At 38.0% G+C, this 22,071-nt stretch overlaps 1 protein-coding gene across 2 annotated transcripts; it reads right to left on the bottom strand.

The window, feature by feature from the left end:
• Positions 1 to 442: 442 nt before the first annotated feature.
• Positions 443 to 16,613, bottom strand: GPATCH1 (G-patch domain containing 1). Of its 2 annotated transcripts, none has more exons than XM_026058973.1 (20): positions 16,507 to 16,613; positions 13,388 to 13,522; positions 13,012 to 13,097; positions 12,380 to 12,540; positions 11,991 to 12,088; positions 11,759 to 11,817; positions 11,169 to 11,414; positions 10,180 to 10,327; positions 9,340 to 9,419; positions 7,995 to 8,199; positions 7,339 to 7,623; positions 6,794 to 6,975; positions 6,390 to 6,517; positions 5,937 to 6,070; positions 5,431 to 5,600; positions 4,508 to 4,709; positions 3,324 to 3,434; positions 2,729 to 2,853; positions 2,256 to 2,401; positions 443 to 1,041 (listed from the first exon to the last, which is right to left on the bottom strand). In XM_026058973.1, exons 1-20 carry the CDS (start codon positions 16,580 to 16,582, stop codon positions 1,020 to 1,022), a joined length of 2,799 nt encoding a protein of 932 aa, XP_025914758.1. In that variant the 5' UTR covers positions 16,583 to 16,613; the 3' UTR covers positions 443 to 1,019. The 2 variants fall into 2 exon arrangements, with proteins under 2 accessions (XP_025914758.1, XP_025914762.1); XM_026058977.1 differs by having other exon boundaries at positions 6,794 to 6,972.
• Positions 16,614 to 22,071: the final 5,458 nt, after the last annotated feature.

The following is a 22,071-nucleotide window of genomic DNA, read 5'->3' as shown; positions in this document are numbered from 1 at the left end:
AAGGGGGCACTTCAGACCACAGGCTTCCTTGCCGCGTCTCCCTTGCAGTCCCCAGGCTTCCTTGCCGCGTCTCCCTTGCAGTCCCAAAGCAGGAGCTGTCACAGCACCCTGCCAGCCCCCGGCGAGCCGCCGCCTACAGCGTGGGTTTCGGGCGAGGGCTGGTGTTCAGCACCGTGAGCAGGAAGAGTCCTTTGGGCTCCCCACACTGCTGGGGAAAAGGGGGCGAGCGCTGTGGAAGAGGGCCGGCTCCTTCAACCAGCAGGTCCCCAGTAGCTCAGGGCTTGTATTAAATAACTCTGCAAGGTGACAAGTGCCCTTTAAATGTACGGCATAAAACACACATGGTATAAGCACACCAAGTTTTCATTCTAACTGCATACAACTACACAATAATGCAAGTTACAGTACTAATCTTTTAGTATATTAGCCTTAATAATTTAACTTGTGTCAAAGTGACTGTTTATTTATTTAGATCTGCTATGACAAGTGCTATATACAATTAGAAGAAAGATAAAAAAAAATCCACATACAGCCAGAGCCTGGAAAATGGCAATATGAATTTCTGCAGTAGAGACACATTCAAAACTGAAAGATATATGCACCCATACAAATTTTACATTGTTTTAGTTTTTAATTTCCTAACTTAATTCAGAATTGAAATCTACTTTACTCACCAACTTTTTAGAGCTCTTAGTCAGTGACTTACTGCACAAAAAGTGACTGGTAATACTTAGTTTATTAAAATATCTTAAGTTTAATTTTAATTAAAACAGAGCCTGCAGTATTTCAGAGTATACTGCAGTATACTGCACAAGACGTCTTTTCAACAGTCCATAATCCATAAATTTTGAATTTATGAAGCATCTCAAAATGAACACACTTGTACTTTCAAACAAATTCAATATGAATACAGTATCCACAGCACTTTGAAGTATACAATACATTATTGATCAACCGTCACAGAGGAGATCAAAATTTGAGATAAAGTCACACACCACTGAGGAAAGCAAGCTACCTCTTCAATGCTGAAGTTCTTTCAGTCTAAGAGGGAGACAAAAAGAAAGAGGTCAAACTGAAGAATTACATACAACATCACAAATACTTAGTTACTACTTGAGCAGTTTAAACCTTAATCTGAGGTAACCACATTTTGTCTCAGAGATGCAAAAAAAAGACAGGCAAACCCAATGGCTTAGAAAATATCATCTTGTAAAAAGAAGTCTAGCTATTCTGTGCAAAATGCAAAACAACATATTTAGTTATAAGCTTTGTAGTTTGCTAAGTAGAGAAGTAGTTTGCTTTTTAAGCAAGAAAGCACAAATACATAACAAGTTCAATTTCAATGGAATAGGAGACAGAGTCCTCTGGAAGGCCAACTTTTCCTATTTGTACCAACCCAAACCACTAAACAGGCAGATCACAATGATTTTGCCAAAGGACAGCTGGATGTGATACCTCAACAAATATGTTGAGACCCCTCCTTCAGCTAGTAAGAGAGGTTCAGCAGAAGCCAAGGCAGTGACTGTTCTACTTGGAATGTGTTTTAAGTTGACTGTGGTATGTACTACCAATCAACTTTTGTTTGTATTTTATTTCAAGTGCGTGAGCAAAATGAAGTGCTCCGATTTTCACATCTGCACTAGAACTATGTTCAAGTCACTAGCTTATCAAAATGTAAGGGCACAGTCTGAATTTAGCAGGAATGCACGTAACTCCAGCATTGTTCTTTTGCTGCATTGCTTCTTGCTCAAGCACAGATTTATTTTAAACATCAATGCAGCACAATGTATCTATCTGAACTGGGTCTTTTGCTGATTATCAACAGACTGAAGCAGATTCAAAACATTCTGAAGCAGACAATACTGCTTCCAAAAGTTTCCAAGTAAGGAGGAATAGACAAAGTAATGGAAATACCACCATCTGCACTTGTTCAATTTTTAATTCCCATTCAAAATACCTTCAAAAATTTCAGTTACCTGTAACAATAACCTGTATTAACTTATACGTACAGAGTTGTGTATTCAGTGCCCTTTACCACACAAGATTTCTATCCTTAAAATTAATTATAGGGCTTAAGATGCGTAATATTTGTAACCTGTCCTAACCTGATTAAACAAACCGAGCAGTATTTTATACACATAAAGAGATGATCCGTATTTGTTGCAAATAGGTTCACTGGAATGACAATTCATATAAATGAAGTTCTAGTTATCCACTGCAAAATTTGTGAGCGTTTCAGTAAATTTTCTGTTTACCTTCTTAGAAGCTCTTTGGGTGACAAGCCTGTGGTATCCATATCACTAAGGCTGTCGCTGCTGTCTTCAGTGTCTGAGCTGCTCTCTTTTTCTGATTTTTTATTCTTATGTTTTCCTTTGTTTTTGTGTTTCTTCTGTTTCTTTTTCTGCAAAAAGAAAAAAGTCCCTTATTATATTACTTTTTCATTTTGAAAGATTTGGGTAATTCTGAAAGGCAACAACACAAAAAAGAAACAACAAATCCTGAAAAGCTGATTTCAGTGTAAACTTAACTGAGACAAAATGCTAACAATGACACCTCTATCACTACTTAGCCTGAGTTAAAAAATAAAAAACAAAACCATACAGCTCATCCCAAATGCTCAACCCCCCAAACAAAAATTTGATTATTTGTATATCTACAAGCCATGAACTATATGCAGTTTTCAGAATATGCCTCACATCTTCAGCATATAAATTCAACATACAAATACCTTTTCCTTTTTATGTTTGTGGTCTCTCTTAGTCCTGTGTTTTTCTCTGTTCTTTTTATGTTTTTCTTTCCTACTAGGTCCAGGAAAACTTGCTGGCACTAGCGGTCCTTGTTGCTGAATAGGGCCTAAAGCACAAAGCAAATGCAGAAACTAAAAACATGACAAAATAAAGGTAACTATAATATTAAATTTCATATAAATTTTAAACCAATAGGGAGTTTTACAAATCTTAGCCTTCAAATAGAAACAGAATGTCTAAATCTCCACACTGCAACTTTCCTACTCCAATTAAATACCTTCGCAACCTGTATTAAAAAAACAAAACAAAACAAAAAGCAGCAATGCTGGTCCTACAACATTACAGTTTATTAACAGCGCCAGTGTAGAGCTGCATCAAAGTTGCTACACAGGCAGAGGTCCCTGCTAGCAGATCTCAGCATGGTAACAAAGCTTTTGCCAGTGCTAGTTTGACATAGCACAGGCATTTAAGAGGTAAATTAAGTATTCACAAATGTTTTTTTAAAGAAAAATATCATGCATCTTGCATACACCTTCAACATACAGAATTTATACACTAAAAGTCTGTGGGACCTACCAGAAGAGAAAGCTGGAGGCAACCTTGGTCCAAATTCCTCTGCCACATCCAGTTCCTCCTTTGAAGCAGGCAGCAAAGGAAGGCCAGGCTCAGTTGTAGCAGTCACATTCTCTATCAAATAACAAAAACTTCTTTATTTAAAAGGAAGATAAGGTAACACTTCTTCCAAGAAGTGCTGAAGAAAGTTAAAGTGGACTTTCTAAAAACCTTTAAAAAAGCAAATAGATCAACTTCCTATCTCTCTATGGACTTCTCTGGCCATCTGGCTAGTTGACATCCCCAAACATTTCAACATATTACCTTTTTTCTTTTTCCCTTAATCAAAATTGACCTTTTTACTCTACAATTACAATTTAGTTAGTATTGGTGCATGAGCTTGCCTTCATTTAGTAATGTAGTGCTACTTCTCTGTTATTTCACATTAATGACAAACTCCACAAAATCTACAAAGTTAATAAACACTAAAAATTAGATGTTAACAGAATCAAGCATGACAATAAGTGGACAAAGTATTTCCACTGTAATGTACTAAGTATAAGGTATGTTTTGTTAATTTAATGACATCCTGAAAACATGAGAACTTGTTACAGCCAAAAGATTGGTCTTCTCCCTCTCCTGTAGAAGTATTCTGGCAATTATTATAATTGGAATACAAATAAAATGCAACTTACTGATGACTTATCAAAATTATTTCAATATTACGTTTTCCTGGAATGTCAATATTTAGAAAGTGAATTTACCCATCAAATAAAGGCAATGTATTTACTTCTAAACTTGCAAATATCCACAAGAGAACTGTAATTTATCATGTACCTTATGACTTATTACAGGAGTAAAAGTTCTCCTGTATTTTTCTGTGAAGGATGCTTCAACGTTGCATGTGTTGTTCCCCCTCCCAGTTTATCAAGCAAATTCCATAGGGCAGCTTGCTTGTAAAACCTATGCAAGACTCACAGCAATATAAATAATGCTGCAACATGCAAGGTGTTACTCAGTGCTGCATTATTCAGAATTTCTACATGTTCAGCTCATCTGGCACTGGTGGGGCTAGACAACTATGATCCTGCCAGTCCCATACTGTTCTGCTAGTGTAAGAGTACTTGAACTTCTTATAAAACTACTATCGACTCATAAATAATATTTTTTCAATACATTTATGAAAACAAACATCCATTAAGTACTACCTTGTACATTAGATGAGGAACTATCTGGTAGATCAACCTGCTTGTTAGTTTCTGAATTTATTACAGAAACAGTTGGCTGATGCTCTTCATCACTCTCGTCCTCAGAGGAAGATGATTTTTCATCTGAGGAGCTCACAAAGATGGCCTTAAATAAGTCCATGGACGGTCTGCTTTCTTCCTGATCCTTGTCTTCATTAGCTGTCTACAAAACAACATCATAAATAATATTTCAACACTAAAGAAACTCTAAAGAATCTCTCTCCAGTAGGTTAAGTAATAACATACCTTCAAACATGCTGTCATGTATTTACGAAACTATCAAATATCACAATAGATATGAAGTAAACAAACTTAGAACTGTTAGCCCAAAATAGTAAAACCTTGAGACACCACTAAACAAAGTCATTTTTGTGTAAAGAGTACTGCACTTTGTGCTCTACACACTGCTGAGAATACAAGATACTATAAATTCTAATTCATTAAGTTCATTCACTTCAATTATACACTGCTAAAGGTGAATTTAAGCAAAATGAAAAAAAAAAAAAAAAAACCCACACCCTTCTCCACAAAGTATGCATCCTCCTCCATTTGGAAGAGAAAAAGATATATATTCTGTGTCTGTGAGCTCAGTGGCTCTAAGGGACTGAATTTAACCCCCAGAGTCCTGAGCTACATTTTATCTTTCCTTAAGCTGCTCCTTCTAGCCATACTTGCTATGCTTGCATGCTGTACAGTTATACCCCTCACAGTTACAAATGTCACAATTCTTAAGTGCAAATTCCACCTTCTCTTTGCTCATCCTGAGTTGATCCTTCCGTAAACCAATCTTTATTAACTCAGTTCATACGCTACCCAACATTAGTTCAAGGTTAACAAAATCTGAAGCCGTTTCCCTTCAAGTTCAAACACAGCCATGTACCCACCTCACTGGGAAGAGTTTCATTTGTCTCAGTTCCACATTCTTCTGTCATCGGTACTGGTGGCTGCTGCTGAATATCAACTTTTGATCTAGCAAGACTAATGAATTCACTGATAGAATCTTTTTTCTCTTTCTCTTTATCTGATACATCCCATCTTGAAGGTTTCTTTGGTTCTAAAAAAAGTTTCAAACATTCAAATCAGTTGCATGCTAAATTATACTGCATTTCATAACCTAAGGATGATTTTAAATTACTCTGCTGCTTCAGTATGGTTTGACACTTCTCAAATCCTTTTAACTGAATTGCTAACCTATAAAGATATTTCAGGTGGAAGAAATTAGCATAATCTTACAGACTTCAGTTTTTAGGTCACTGAATTTACTTTTTAATTTTTTGCCCTTTTTAATGAAAAAATCAGGTAGGTAAGTTCATTCTCCATGACAAAGACTACAGTGTTTTCTATACCATTAACTCTTATAGTTACATGAATAAAATAATGACCAACTTACTGTTGAGATTGTTATTCTGTTGAATTCTTTCATTTGTTGCTTGAGTTACGGATGTGGTGGCCTCAGGCAGGGTTAGGAAATTGAATACAGAATACTTGTCTCGTTTCACTTTTGGTAACCCAACAATGGAAGAACTAGAGGGGAAAAAAATGTTTGTTGATTATTGTTTTCAACACAGGAAAATAAGGCCTCAAATTATCTACCACAAGCTTAAACACTTATAGCACTCCTTAAAATGCATACTATTTTGACAGGGGTGATTTCACCATGTTTAATGAGGCCAATTAAAGCATTAGCAGGTACTATGTTACATCTGTTATTACAAAAAAAGATTAAAAAAAAAAAACCAACCCAAGTTTTCCATAAACATATTAAAACTGCTGGAATTTTCAAAAAGCATTTAAAAATATTTGTATTTTTTTTATATTTGTATCTTTTAATCAATTATCTTACTCAGGGTATGGATCAGGAACGTTAAATCTTTTACACAATAACTTTTCAGGGTGCCATTCGAACTTGTCTCTTGTGAGTTTGCCAAACATCTTCATCTTCACAGCAGATTCCTTGTCATCAATATCATTCTGAAAAAAGTCAAGCATTTACACCTGCTAGATGAGTAATAACTTACTGAATTGAGTATTACTGTTGTAATACTGAGAAAGGGACAAGCACAAATGTTTAAGTCTAATTAACAAACCACTGCTTTTGTATGCAATGATCTTTTTCAAAGGTTTACTAGACAGAAGGGAACACAACATTGACACTACACCTACAAAGGAGTTTTAAAGGATTTTGAAAGTCAGGATTAGAACAGCAACTGCAGTTCCAATGAACTGAAAGATTGTAACAGCAAATACCTCTTGGTCCCGAGGAACTTCCACTTTATCAACATCATCTTCATATTTAGCCCGGGTAAACCTGGATGACAGTGTTGAGTTTGAAGATTTGTAGAACATTGCTGCACGGAAGAACTCCTCTTGTTCTCTTCCTCGCTCCCATTCTGTCATACTCGGGTCTAAATAATGCTCCAACATATCTGCTGTAAATTAAGGAGAGAAATGCCTAGCAGAGCTTAAAGCTTACTTAAGTCTCATGCAGATACAAATCACTGAGATTCTTTCAAGCAAAAATAACATAAAAAGCAAACATCCCTGCAAGTATTTAATGAGTATTTAGTTTAGGTACAGTATTAATCTCAGCTGGATTATTCCTTGATAAGTGGAGGTAATTTTTCAATACAGTAAGAACGATAGTATTTGCCAAACACAAGATAGATATTTTCAAGAACAGCACTCATACTGAACATAAAATGGAATAGGACAAAAAACGAGAATAAAGAAACAAAAACAAATTTTTTTTTCCAGAGAAGGTTAAAAATGTGAGGATTCATCTTTTTAGTTACCTTTTTGTCCTTGTTTAAGACTCTGCACAAAACTTTCGTATCTTTTTTGTTTTTCTGGATTTCTTGCAAATGGTTTGAAGTCACTAGAACCAGCATTTGCTAACTGACCCCCCAAAAACATTTGCCACTTGTGAGGAGCATCATTTGCAGAGGTTGGCTGGAATCTATTTTGTGACTGTTGAGGCAACATTTTTACTTTCATTTGTTGTTCAGATGCTTGTTTCACTTCTTTCAGTCTTTCTCTGTCTTTCTCAGACAGATACTCCAAAACAGAAGGAGCGGGACCTAAAACCAAAAGAAAGCAGTAATAAATAAATAGAAATGAAAAATTAATACAAATATTTCTGCCACTTCAGGGGAGGACAAAAGAAGCCTACCACTATGCATATACATTTGGAGAAAATACTCCTAAACAACCATAAACAACATAATTACAAAGATGAATAATCATAAATGAAAATGTAGGCAGATATGTCAATAATTGACGTGTAGAAATGAAATTGGACCATGTCAAAGTACTCTAGCTTGACTGATTAGATTGAATATTTTTAAATTGAAAAACAGTGGTCAAGTCTAGACTAAAATTATAAAAGTCTTATACAAAACAAACTGAGGGTCTGAAACAGAAGCAAAGGTAGGGTCACAAATATCAGTACCTTTTAGAACAGTTTCTCCTAGTCGGTCCCTCCTCTGAGAGGCGTTCAGCGTATGCCTGCTTTGTTGTGTTGTGTCATTCTTAAGTTTTCCAGTCGATTGCTCTAATGCCTTCCGTAAATGGTAGTTTTCATTTCCAGCTGCTATCACAGGTCGAAAGTAATGGACCGGCCTGTAATCTCGTGGCAGGTCAGGTGGTGGATAAGTCTTCCAGGGGAAAACAAAACAAAACAAACAACAAAACAAATACAAAAATACTAAGAGAGATGCAACTTTGTATTTAACAATTACACATCACATTTCCTTCCCTGTGTAAAAGAGTTAATCTTCTTAGACATACCAATACTGTTTCATGCTTTCAGAAAAGGTCACCCAATCTAAAAATTGCTCAATTTACATAACTTAATAATAGAAAATGATATTACAAGCTACTGTGCCTTTTAGACTGAGTCAGCAAGTCAGTGGCATTGTAATACAAATTTGGGGAACAAAATGTTACATCGTCAATACATAAAAATTATGAGAAACAGGAAAAATATGTGCATCAAGCAGCAGCAAAAATTAGCAAGTCTTTGAACATGCATGGCTTTTATTTGAGAAAATGTTCTGGATATTGCCTATTAATTTTTTTAAAAACAGAAGTCATGTAAGATTTAGTAAATTAATTGGACTTTTGAGTACTTCCCCTATGCTTAACGTATTTTAATGTCTTTCAAAATCCTTCTCCCCCTCCACATGCTTCATTCAAGCTGTTACTGTGAAAGTTATCCCAATGCTTCCTATGCTATGCATTTTTATATACCATACAAATTTTCTTCCTCTCTCTTCATTCAAAAAAGGAGTATCACGCAATTCTATGCTATCTCATTCTAATTTATGCAAATATATATGGTATGCAAGATGCAGTTCTAAGAATAGGGCTAACAACATCATCAAAACAGTGAACTGGATGAAACATGCGGCCTGATTATTGCAGAACATTGGATGTTACATCTGAATATCTATAAGCAGAATATGTACATTTTTCATTTCAAAGGTAAATCAAACCAATCCTCCAACCTTATGCCAAGTAACAGTGGACAGTGTGGAAAGTATTTGCTTAAAGCCAGCACATGGGAAAGTTAAAGTTCATTCACTAGTCCAACAAATTTAACGTTTGTTTTAAATAGCCTGCAACAGGGTTTTTTGATTATTCAGCAATCTTTATCACTAACTAGCACTTTTATTTCTAAAACACAAAAAAGCATTAAAACCAATAAAATCCATACAGCTTACATGTCAATTTGCTTTTGAGATTTCTTTCTTGCAGATGTGACTCTTACTACAAGAATGTCAACATCAGCTTACCTTGCTTGGAGCTGATGACTTTGATGCCAAGGAAAAACCATCCAAGATTTTGCCTATATATTTAACTTCTGTTTCAAACCCTAGAAAAAAATTACAGAGCTGGTCAATATTCAAAAGATGTATGTTTGGCAAAAAGCTTCCCCCTCCCCAAATATTTCCCATTTCCCATTATATTTCAAGTGGCTTAATTGTATATGTTTATCTTCATTGCCTTTCATTTAAATTGAAGGGATCTGGATTTGGATTAGCATTATACAGCTAAAAACTACTACCAGAGAGAATGCTATAAGATGAACATCACTAATGGTTAGACAAGAGTGCCACTATTGTGCATGGCTAACATAATAAGTACCATTAGCTGTGCACAACTAACATCAACAAATACTCTAGAAATCACAGAAGTATTTCATGTACTTAAAAGTGGCACTAAAAATGACACGACATCAAGATAAAATGTACAAATGTTATTGTTTGAAAATATGTAATTATATCTAAAAACTTCTTTGCAAATATTGGGACTTATTCTGTAGCTATTACTCAAAATTATCTTTCTATTCCTGTCACTGGGACTGAATGCTACACCTCACAAAGCAACACACATTGTCCTCTTTAAAATACAAATTTGGGATTTACTCTAAATTGGAATTAGTGGAGAACATAAAAAATTATTTTCAAGACTTGGACACATCAATATAGAAAGAAGACTAGGTTATTAGATAACAGGGCTGGAAAACACCAGTTGATTTAAAATTAAAAGGTTTGGAAAACAGACTACAGTTATACGATATTTTTTCAACTCCAGATAGAACTTACTTACTTTTTTTGGATTTACTTACTTACTTTTTTTGGATTTATACTGCTTCGGCGCTGTCCAACCATATAAACCATCTCCAGGTTCCTCATCTTTTAAAATTGTATCATATTTTGACAATGTTTCAGTTGCATAAATATCATCATCTTCCTCCTCTAAAGCTCCTACACCAAAAGCCTAAAATATATTTCAAATAATGAGAATTCAAAACCTAAAAATACCACCTTTAAGTCACATGTCACAATGCACCTATATGTGTGTATCTCTCCCTCTCTCTCTATATAGATATAGCTATATATATATACACACATACTGGGAACAATTTACTGTTTCACAGAAAACAAGTGCTAACAACGGGGGGGGGGGGAGGAGGCAAACACATTTCACTCCCCAGGCAGGGAGGGCCAGTGGTCTGATGACACTGTACAGACCAAACACTGATGATAGTGCTTGGTCTGCACAGGGTGAGAACGACAGCCTAATTCCACACAACAAAACTTGCATTCTGACTAAGAGCAGGTAAATTCTCTAAGAAATCTGGCATGAGTATTAAGTACAATTCCCAAAATTATATAAATTGACAGTGCTCCTTCTACATAAGAAGTATAAATATAATGGAGAGCAACAAAGCCTCTCTAACCAACAGATTCAACATTACTGGAAAGATTCAATAAAATTGAGAGAAAAAAATATTTAAGCTAAATGCATATAGAATATCAACTTTCTGTGAGCAAAATAAAAAGAATTTTCTCAGGCCAATTATTCAATGAGATGTTTTTACATTTCCCTTTAATGATGTTGATAAAATTTAGACATTTAAGACTTCTAAGGATTTGTCCACATCTTCTTATTAAGCAAGTTAAACCACAGAAAAAAGGTAGACTCCTAACCCCAATCTCAAAGCACTTGAAGTTTCCTACAATAACTCTACCATGTCTCAGTGCCTTCCACAGAAGAAAACAGAAATTTATTGAGATTTATTACACTACTAATAATATACATTAAATAATCTCTTTACCTGGCCTGTGATACCTAGTTTTCTTCCCTTACTATGTCTCAGATCACCAAGTAGATCACTTGTCTTTTCAGAACCACCTGTGAAAAGATTAAGGTGTTCTCTTCCAGATATACCAAACAAAGCTTGTGTGGGGTCCAAACCCTTATAGCCAAGTCCATGGACATCCTCTTTTGGAGTCAAATCTACAGGCATTACATCTTTCGGTGCAAACGTCACGTTCTCTGGCTGGTATTCATCCTCTTCATCCTTATACAAGGCAGAAGTACGTAACAATAAATATCTCTATATAAAAGGGGTTTGTATTTGAGTTTCTACAATATGTAGTTAATATGAGACTAGGCAAGTTTATATTCCCTAAAACATGTATGAAATTATGTATAAATTACATGTGTCTAGCTAGCAAAAGGCTAAATTTAGATACATTAATCCTTTTTCACAGTAAGCATCATAAATTTTTATGAATACTTAAAAAATAAGTAAAGCTGTGTGTTTAAAAATTGTTTTAAAACATTAAAAAAAGAAATTTTACTTGTGTGTGTTAATACACTTTTTAATTTTGAATCAACAAATAATTTTTGCCTGTACAATACCTCAGAACCCTCGGACAGTCCAGGTGGTAATGCACAACCATATACTTTCACTTGAGGATCTGTAAAAGACATAACAGCATTATACTAAATTATAATTCTTTATTCAATTCCTCTTAGATTAAAGAAACAGATCAAATAAAAGGAGTTTAAAAAGGAGGTTTTAAAGTGAACCTCTTAATAGGTCTGTGAAAGCACTTTCCATTACTCATTTCAGGAAGTTTTCTGAACATACCAGGTTTCTGCCTAAGAGGCTTTCTTTTGATTCGAGGTCCAATTCCTTGTCCTTCTTTCCAGCCCATTTTTCTCAACAGTTCAACCCCAATTGTTATTCTAAGAAGAAAACAAAATAACAAAAGAAATTACCTCAAATACACACGTTTAATATTCCTTGAGAAATAATGCACATTCATATCACTTGAGATTATGCTTTCATAGCACACTTTTTAAAAAGCAAATCTGAACATATCAGCATTTTTGTATATACTACATCCCGCTTTGTACGTGTTTACCTGGCACAAGCCTGCACATACAAAAATTACTGTAGCAAAACACTCCTTTTCTTACCACAACACCTCTAAAGGAGAGGAATTGCTTGGTTAGTTTTTATTTTAATTTACTTACTTTGATGGTCCTATTAAATCATCAAAGGCAGTTGTTCCTGGAATGGCAGCAACTACTCCTGCAATTTGTCTAGCTTTCTCTTTTATTCTATCTTTGGCTTTGGATGCAAAATCATCTGTAGTTGTAATATCTTTTGGTGCTATCCCAAATTCACTAAGATCCTGGAAAATACATACAAAATGGAAAAATTTTGATTAAAAATATTTTTTCCTCAAATGCACACTTACAATAGTGTTAAAGGAAAGAAGACAGGATATGACCTTCATAGTGGCTAAATTTTTCAAGCCATTTATATGGTTGCATTTTCAGTAACTTGAAAGGGAGTTGTATTTTAAACAACTTCAAACATCTCTTTTTGATTTGTATTTCCCGATAGAGAAATTGAAGGGTGGGTTTGTTTGTTTGTTTGAGAGTTTTGTTTTGTTTAAAATAGAGATTACAGGAGCTTCCTAAGTAAACCTAGGAAACGCCCCATTGGATCCAGGAGTATAACACTGCATACGAGATGTAATCTAAAGTTACTTCAGTTTTCACTATTTTAAGTTCTCAGATAGATTTCATTGTATCAAGAAGAGTCAAACCTTAGTCATGGCAACTATTTCCAAAAGATTTGTATTCCTTTCTAAACTTACCTCTTCATCCATGAAGTCTTCCGGCCCAAGAATGGTTTTGTCTGCTCTCTTCTGCCGTGATGATATAAAACTTGAAGGAGTCCATCCTTTAAAGAAAGCAAATACCAAAGTGAGGTATAGTAAATGTCAATGTAATATTTGAAAACAACTCAAACATTTCAACCTTACCTTAAGAGAACATTTATAAAACTGCAATCAGAAAACTCAAGGGGAAATAACTTGAACAATACTGTTTCAACTATACAGTTGATGTTTTCAACAACTTCAGTATAATGAAGAGCAGAGAAAATTTGCTCCATGACAGTTAATTTGTTTTCATGAATGTTATATTATGCTAATCAAGTAATGCTTCCCAGAAGACCCCAAAATACCTAACCTTCCTTTGTGCCGACAGTGTTGAAGTAACCAGCAGAGAAACCACCAGTAAATGCTCCATGAAAACGTTGATATCGTCCCTTTCCATCTTTAACAGTCTGCTCTTGAAGAGGAACTGGCTTTTTAATTCGTTCACCTACAATCAGATAAACAACATAGAAAGTCAGTCACGACACGCATAAAGAATGGAATCTCCACTTCTTCCAGAAACCTTTTCTTCCTTCCAATTAACAACTGGCTCAAACAGTAGCCACCTCGAAGTGGAAAGCACCAGCAGTGTGTACTTCTTTCCATTCTGCTTTAAATATTCGTACGTGCTATTAATGCATACTGCCAGAGCAAAAGCATAAAGTGTTCAAACAAAATCCTAAACCCTAACTACTTCTGACAGCATTTTTTTCTGTGGTCAAACAGCCATAAACTATCTGCCTGCTTAATGACCTAGTCATTGTATACAATATTTCACCTCTCCATCAGTGGCACTTAAGAATTATTTGATAATAATCTGATAGCCTTCTATGATGGAATGACTGGCTGGGTAGATGAGGGGAGAGCAGTGGATGTTGTCTACCTAGACTTCAGCAAGGCTTTTGACACTGTCTCCCATAGCATCCTCATAGACAAGCTCAGGAAGTGTGGGCTGGATGAGTGGACAGTGAGGTGGATTGAGAACCGGCTGAATGGCAGAGCTCAGAGAGTTGTGATCAGCGGCGCAGAGTCTAGTTGGAGGCCTGTAGCTAGCGGTGTCCCCCAGGAGTCAGTACTGGGTCCAGTCTTGTTCAACTTCTTCATCAATGACCTGGATGAAGGGACAGAGTGCACCCTCAGCAAGTTTGCTGATGATACCAAACTGGGAGGAGTGGCCGATACACCAGAGGGCTGTGCTGCCATTCAGAGAGACTTGGACAGGCTGGAGAGGTGGGCGGAGAGGAACCTCATGAAGTTCAACAAAGGCAAGTGCAGGGTCCTGCACCTGGGGAGGAATAACCCCATGCACCAGTACAGGTTGGGGGTTGACCTGCTGGAAAGCAGCTCTGCAGAGAAGGACCTGGGAGTGCTGGTGGACACCAAGTTAAGCATGAGGCAGCAATGTGCCCTTGTGGCCAAGAAGGCCAATGGTATCCTGGGGTGCATGAGGAAGAGTGTTGCCAGCAGGTCGAGGGAGGTGATTCTCCCCCTCTACTCAGCCCTGGTGAGGCCACATCTGGAGTACTGTGTGCAGTTCTGGGCTCCCCAGTACAAGAGGGATGTGGCACTACTGGAGCAAGTCCAGCGAAGGGCCACAAAGATGATTAGGGGACTGGAGCATCTCTCTTATGAGGAAAGGCTGAGAGAGCTGGGCCTGTTTAGCTTGGAGAAGAGAAGACTGAGAGGGGATCTTATCAATGTGTACAAGTATCTGAAGGGAGGGTGTCGAGAGGATGGGACCAGACTCTTTTCAGTGGTGCCGAGCGACAGGACGTGAGGCAATGGGCACAAACTGAAACACAGACACTTCCATCTTAACATGAGGAAAAACTTTTTCACTGTGAGGGTGACAGAGCACTGGAACAGGTTGCCCAGAGAGGTTGTGGAGTCTCCTTCTCTGGAGATATTCAAAACGCGCCTGGATGCAATCCTGTGCAATGTGCTCTAGGTGACCCTGCTGAGCAGGGGGGTTGGACTAGATGATCTCCAGAGGTCCCTTCCAACCTCAGTGATTCTGTGATTCTGTGATTTGCAAAGCACTAGAAAGGTTTAAAATACTAAATATTTATCAAGCAATATTAAGGAGAATTTGGGTCATAAGTTAACTATACTTTTTTTTATTATTATTAATAAGCCAGACATTCAGAGTAAAAAAATCCCATAACTGGAAACATCAACAAAAGTAATATGCAATACTACAATTCCTCTGAGTATTAGTCCACTGAAACTGTTTGTCGCTGTTAGATCACTGTTCATCATAACACTTTTCTTAAAGCACCACCTCTGCTAATTTAAACAAAGCTACCCCCAACACTAAACATTAACCCTAGCGGTGGGCAATCCCAGGATCAGGCCCAATGCACAACTCTTGGCAAAGTCTTCAGTAGAAGATACAGACAAATATACACATATAAACGCTACTGGACTCTACAAAGCTTCAAAGCTCCTAATGACAGGACACATTTACAGCCAGCAAGCATGCTGTTCAATAAGCTGAATGGTATCTACCACTTTTAAACAGGAAATAATTTATTATTACAATGAGCAGCACCACATTTAACACTTTGACAGAGTAAACTAAAAAGAGCAGGGGGATTTTCATAAAGTGAGTGTGTAATGTCAGCAAAGATTATGGCTATGTAATTAGTGTCTAAAGTGCTTTGCAAATTAGAACAAGCATATTTTTGCTATGCTTTTGTTAGTTGCGATGATTAATTATAAAAGACATTATTTCAAGAAAAAAGGATCACTATATATCTGAGAAACTCAACAGCAATCTTGTCTTCATGAGGCATTACCATTCTTTCAAGTCTTCTATAAGCAACAAAAATAAAACCTCCATCTTTATTCTCAGATGTACAGTTTCTAAAATAACAGTTAGTATTTATCTGCTTTTTAAACTGGATAATACTAACACCAGTTTGGAGGTTACAGAAATACAGGAACCCTGACACTGAGCTAAAAGTTTTTAAAATACAGGAAAAGCCACTTCTAGGTAGGTATGTAAGAACCCTGGCAAGATTTTGTCACTAAAGCAGTTGTTTGAGAAATCAGACCACACATGCCCAAAAGGGAATCGGAACTATCAATTTTGGCATAAACACTTGCACTATTTTAACAATAACTGTGTGAAAGGAGCGGTGGAAGCCAGAGCTGCGGACGGGTGCTTGGACAATGCTCACTTCCCCCAGGAAGAGGCAGGCGGGCAGGCCCATACCACCACAACCGTGTGCCTAGAGCAGCTACGTCCGAGCACGGCTCCTTCGGGAGCGCTGCGGGAAGGAAAGGCAGGCAGCCCCCAGCCGCAGGCAGGAGAGCGCAGGGGCAGCCCAGGCCGCACGCCCGGCGCCGGGCAGCCGGCGCAGCGCCGAGGCCCCCGGGCGGCCCCCCGGGGAGGGAAAGCCGAGCCGTGCCGGCCGCAGGGCGCCTTACCCTCCTGCAGCGCCGGCAGAGCGCTGCCGTAGCTCACCAGATCCTCCTCCTCGCTGTCGCTGCTCTCCGCCGCCATCTTGCCGCGACGGCGGCTCGCGCGGGACAAACACGCGTCACGTGGGGGGGCGGGGCGGAGCCTGCGCTCGCCGGCGCTGCCTCCCTTCAGGGCCGGAACCGGCCGAAACCGGCCAAGACCGTCCCAGCGCCGAGGTAAAGGCGCTGCGGGCCGCGGTGGGCGGAGGGCTGCTCAAACAGCGCCGCGCACAGCAGTCGCTGTGCGAGTCTTCGCTTTCCTTCCCGCTGCATTTTTAGATTCAAATAGTCCAACTGCTTTTTCCTCCTCTTGGGCCTGCAAAGTCTATTATTTAGTCACTAAACACCCAAAAGGCTAAAACAATTTTTCACAGCTGCATAGTGCAAGATCTGTGCAGCCCTTTCTGTCATGATTTACATTACTACTGGCTTTTTAGGATTTTTCCTGCTATTCACTTTTTTTTTTTAACTCAAAGGTATCAATCAATGATCAAAGGTAATACTATATTATTGCCTACCTAATTACAAATTCTGGGAAAGGAAGTAAATACAGAAGATACCATTCTCTCTGCTAAAATATCGGTGAATTGAGCAACTTGATTCACTTTTCAGACTAATTATATTTCTTAAATCCTTCTTCATTTCTCTGAATTGGTCTAGAAGTTCCTTGGGAATTTTCTGAATTTCATGTTTGAAGCATGGCTTACACAGTGATGAGCCTTTTTGACCCGTTGGTATCTTTGTTTCGCTTACAACGTAATGTTGCTGATTGCAGGGTTTGGCCGCTTTCTCAGAACACATCGCTATATCGCCGCTGCCCACCGGCGTACCCGCCTTGAAGCAGGCTGGCAGTGGTTCACGAGCGCCGTAAGGCCTGCCGTAGCACACCGAAGCATGGTAGCAGAGCTTGGCGCAGGGGGTCAAGGCCCTGTGCCAGGAGTTGTGCGTAGGAGTTGTGCAGAGGTACTATAAATGGCCACATTTTCTTTATCCAGAGAATCACAGAGCATACTAGCAACCATTTTATCCAGTCCTCATGAACAAAAAGTGGTTTTGGAAAGCAACCAATTTTTCACAAGTCTTTTGACAGCCCTATGGAATGTAATAAATACGAAAAGAGCATTATCCCTCCACACACTTGAAGAGACAACTTTGGGGTATCTTTGCTTCTATTTGGGGAGTCTTATATCACAACATTGTCTTCAAATGACAACTACGTGCTAAGTCACCACAGTATAAGGAATATGTCACCGGGGTACTGCTAGCTCTTACACTTCAAGAAAACTCTGGGTATTAGGGATTATGTATCACATTCATAGCATCTGTTTACTGAAAAATGGCAGATCAGGTTAAAGTAAGCACTTAGGGACAACGAGTGGGAACTGATTATATAGTATTTATTCTTTTCCATAATCATACCTTGTCACAGTTGCAAGAAACTGCTCTATATTGCATGAATGCTTAACTAGAGATATGCAAACTTTTCTGGATTTGGGTTGCTGTACTGAAGTTTATGTTAGGAATGCATTAAAATTAATCTATATTGTGGATAGAATTCATGTTTTGCAAGTCAAACTCTATAGTGATCACATAAGAACAAGTAAGTATACATCAATAAAGACCTAAGTGTTCAAGATTTGGATTTTAATTTTGCACCTTTCCCCAGTATTGTCCATGATAAACTCTTATGTTAATTTGATTTCTCAAACTTACATTTTAAGACTCAGATTCATTAAAACCACAACATATTATAAATAAAACACCACAGTAACAACAACAAAAGCACTTTATTTTGTGCTGAAGATGGATTCTGGAAGTTTCTATCAATCCAGAACTTCTATAAGCAATATCCCCAGGTCCCTGAAATCCTTGAAAATAAGTACATAAACAAACAATCTTGAGAGACTCCTACATTTAACAGATAAGATGTTTTGCAAGTTTAATGGTTTATTCTCTAATCCACCATTTGTGTTTGTTTGTATACACAGAACTGGTTTCTCTCAAACTGAAACTACCTGAGTTTCATGTGGTTTCAGGTTTCCATAGGAAATATTTACACAGTTCTATGCAAATAGGGAGTGGTCTGTTTAGTTTAGGTCTCTAATTCACCTAAAAACAATACAGATGAAGCCACAGACATTTATCTACATGCATTATCTTTTCTAATCATTACTAATTAGTAGGCAGTTAGCTAGAACATATAGTGGCAAAATGAGTCGTTAGCATGGTAGCTGTTTCTCTTTGTTTAGGAAATAATTGTTCCTGAATAGTCAAGTCTAGGTGAAATTGATTTAACACACAGACTTCAATTAATTTTTTTTGCACAGTGTTAAGAAAAAATCTTTCAAGTGTTTTGTCTATCAAATTCAAAGAGGTGGTGTAATCAAATCTTGAAGATTTTTTTCCCCTGTAAGACTCACAAGTATATATAAAGTGCAAATTGGGCTAATCAATAGATGGACTTCAAGTTTTAGTTTTCTAGTTTTCTAATTTTTTTGAATTACTGCATGAAGAAGGTGGACCAAAAAGGTTTCTTACTATATCCTTCATTATACTCTGTTCTTTAAAACTAGTTCTTCAAATAGATAACTTCTGGCTGCAGTTGCATTCATCATCCATAAAGCTACAGGTTGTCAGGGATAGTGACAACATCTTTTTCTCTTCCCTATCAGAATCAAAGTCTAATATTCAAAGCCACCAACGATTGGAAGGGAAGTATGTAACTGTGTATCTATCTGGTCCAGAATCTGAGAATCTACCCTGAAAAAACAGCACAAGTTTGATGCATACTTCCCTCTTCATACAGTATCACTCTGATGTGCTTTTGCTGATAAGCCTCTGTGTCTCTCTGGGACAAAAGCTGCCTGTGAAGCACCTGTTACCATCCTGTAGCCACAAGGTCTGTAAAGTCACCAAAAAGAAACATTCTCTTCCCAGAGAGCAGCAGCTGCCAGTTATTAAGTCAAACCAGGTTCATATCTTCAGTATGTAACAGTGCATCAACACAGGTCCTAGCAGGAAATGAACGTCCCAAACCGAGACCATTTCCTATTAGCCAAAGCGAAGAATAAAGACTGGAATTTCATATATTCACATATTTTTCCAAGATGGGGGCGGAGGATGGGACTGACTGAGCAACTGGTGTGACACAGACATAATAGAAATATGGCACATAGTGTGTGTATGTGTACCTACATATCATACATACCTACCTACATATCATACATACCACAGATGCCATTGTGTGTCTGTGGTGAGGCTGTCCAAATGCCAGTCCCTCTTGCCTTGCCTCCTGCAGAGCAAAGGCTGGGACCACTGTTCTCAGGCTCGGTCATTCTGTGCTGCTTCCAGTGCGGTCACTGCTTACATCAGCTGGCTGGTTTAACTGTGAACATGCAGAAAGTCAGCACAGAGGTCTGTAAAACAAAGGGGGTACTTTTCATTTGGAGTTAGATTCATTGCTTTCCAGTTTAATATTTTAGGCACAACATACTAATTTTCTTCAGATGCAACCCCTTGGGCATCTGAGAAGAGATACTTTCTCAGAGATAGTGCCATGTCCAGTACATCAGATCATTTACTCTCTCTTAATATTCAAGGTGAATGCCAACCAAACATCTGCAGCTATACACCCCTTTTTCTGAGGGCACATGAGTGCCAGATTCCTAGTATATTATTACTCCATCTTTACAATGCAGCAAACCCTCTGATTAATATAATCTTGAGAAACTGAGAAAGTCTGTGGCATGATCCCACCTCTATTTAAGAATTCTAATAGGAAGCAAAAAGCTACTGGAGACAAGATGTTTAACCATCTGGTTAGAAGGTTAGGAACATGCTTTTTTGAGGGTAAATCAGTTTTTGGAAAGTTCTGAGCTGCAATTTACATTCCATGGTCAGGGAGCGCTGCTACCCAGTCATTACACAGTTCAGCTGTAGCTACCGAGATCATACAATCAACATGTGTCTTTTGCAAAAACGCAAATTCACTCAGAACATGAGTCTTCTTTATGCAGTCAAAAGTTACACTGACTTACTTAAGAAATACGTGATCAATCCCATGTAATCGTGACGAAGTACCCTTTATCAAAGTGAGGGAGAGGCACAGTCTAATCTGGCAATCCCAAGGGTTTTGGCAGATATACTCAGGACAGTAAACACGGAGGAGGAAGCCTCTAAGAGCTCTCTTGGTCTCTCTTATTTGCTGTAGAAATTTACAGTGTATTGCACTGCTGACTTTCTTTTACTCAAAGTATCCACCAGCAACTGAGAAATGTTGTATTTTGTCACCATGATATGCTAAAAGTAAGTTATCTTTGCTATCAAACTCTGCAGAAACTTATGCAAATTGGTAATTTACACACACAACGATAGTGGCCGCTTGTCCTGTCGTTAACGTCTGACCCTGTGACCAGACTACAGACTCTTATGTCTTGAACAGCAATAGTAGCTGTACCCTTGTAATGAAATCTGTTTTCAATAAATCCAGTGAAAGCAGTGCAAGATGTGTCCAAGATGTAACAGTTTTAATTGCCAGATTGTCTCAACATAGCCTATGCTGGCAAGGTACTAATTTAACTCCCCGTGTAACTTAAACTAATTTTAATGCATTGGAGATTTGCATTGATTTTGCAAGATTAATTTTGAAATCTTTGGTGAGGTAAGTCAGTACTTTTTCTAATAGTAGGAAGATTTAAATTAAAGCACATTTTTTACACCTGCTAAATAGAAATTGGAGCAAGTGAAGCTACATTTTTGCCTGTATCTATTAACATATATTTGATATATTCACCTAATATCTTTAAGTTTTTTTGGGGAAAAAAATGTATTGCAGTGAGAGTAAACAAACTCTGAATAGATATGAGCAAAATATTTAAATCCTAACAAAAATTAATCTGACTTCAAGAGAGGCAGCATCAGATCTTTGGATCTGAGTTTCTGGGTTGCTGGTTCTGGTTTGCTTCCTTAGAAACAGAACAGGCACACGGCTGAACCAGACTGCTGTGCGTAACGCACTGGAGACGCTGGCATTTTCAAAGCAAGTTAAAGATGTAATTCCAAAGCTGCTTTTTCTTGATAACGAAAAGTTGCCTCTGCAGATTTTTTCCTGACTCCTGCAGATTACAACTACACTGTTTCTAACGAAATAAAAGGAAAGGAAAAGGGGGGGGGCACAAATATGTTAGGTAATCTCACTTTAGGTATTTTGCTGTATCTTTAAATGATAAACGTTTAAATGATAACCACAGCTCTTTAGTTTAGGCCTGGGCAGTAACATGAACCAACATTGCAATTTCCTTGCCCGAACGTCCAATAAAAACATTTGCAAAACCGGTCGCACGATGGAATATTTCGGGGATAATGGCGTTTTCAGTGCAAACACTGCAGATTTCTGCAGTTTTGAGGTTCAGGGCTCAGCAGCTTCCCAGTTGAGGGCCAGGGCCAGGCCCGCCTCTCCCGCGGCCACCGCCGCCCCGGCAGCTCCCCGGGCGGGGGGTTCCCGCCGGGGACACGGGCGGGGGGCGGGGACCT

This window comes from Apteryx rowi, unplaced genomic scaffold, assembly GCF_003343035.1.
Source record: "Apteryx rowi isolate R43461 unplaced genomic scaffold, aptRow1 scaffold_1, whole genome shotgun sequence".
NCBI classification, from domain to species: domain Eukaryota; kingdom Metazoa; phylum Chordata; class Aves; order Apterygiformes; family Apterygidae; genus Apteryx; species Apteryx rowi.
Note: the sequence above shows the minus strand (reverse complement) of the source record. Positions and strands in the feature narration are given on the sequence as shown.

Coding starts and splice junctions, on each gene's coding strand:
- GPATCH1 (XM_026058973.1), bottom strand. CDS start 16,582: ATGGCGGCGGAGAGCAGCGACAGCGAGGAGGAGGATCTGGTGAGCTAC. Junction 11,818..11,990: donor GCCTCTTAGGCAGAAACCTG/GTATGTTCAGAA, acceptor TGTCTTTTACAG/ATCCTCAAGTGAAAGTATAT. Junction 9,420..10,179: donor GCAGTATAAATCCAAAAAAA/GTAAGTAAGTAA, acceptor ATTTTTTTCTAG/GGTTTGAAACAGAAGTTAAA.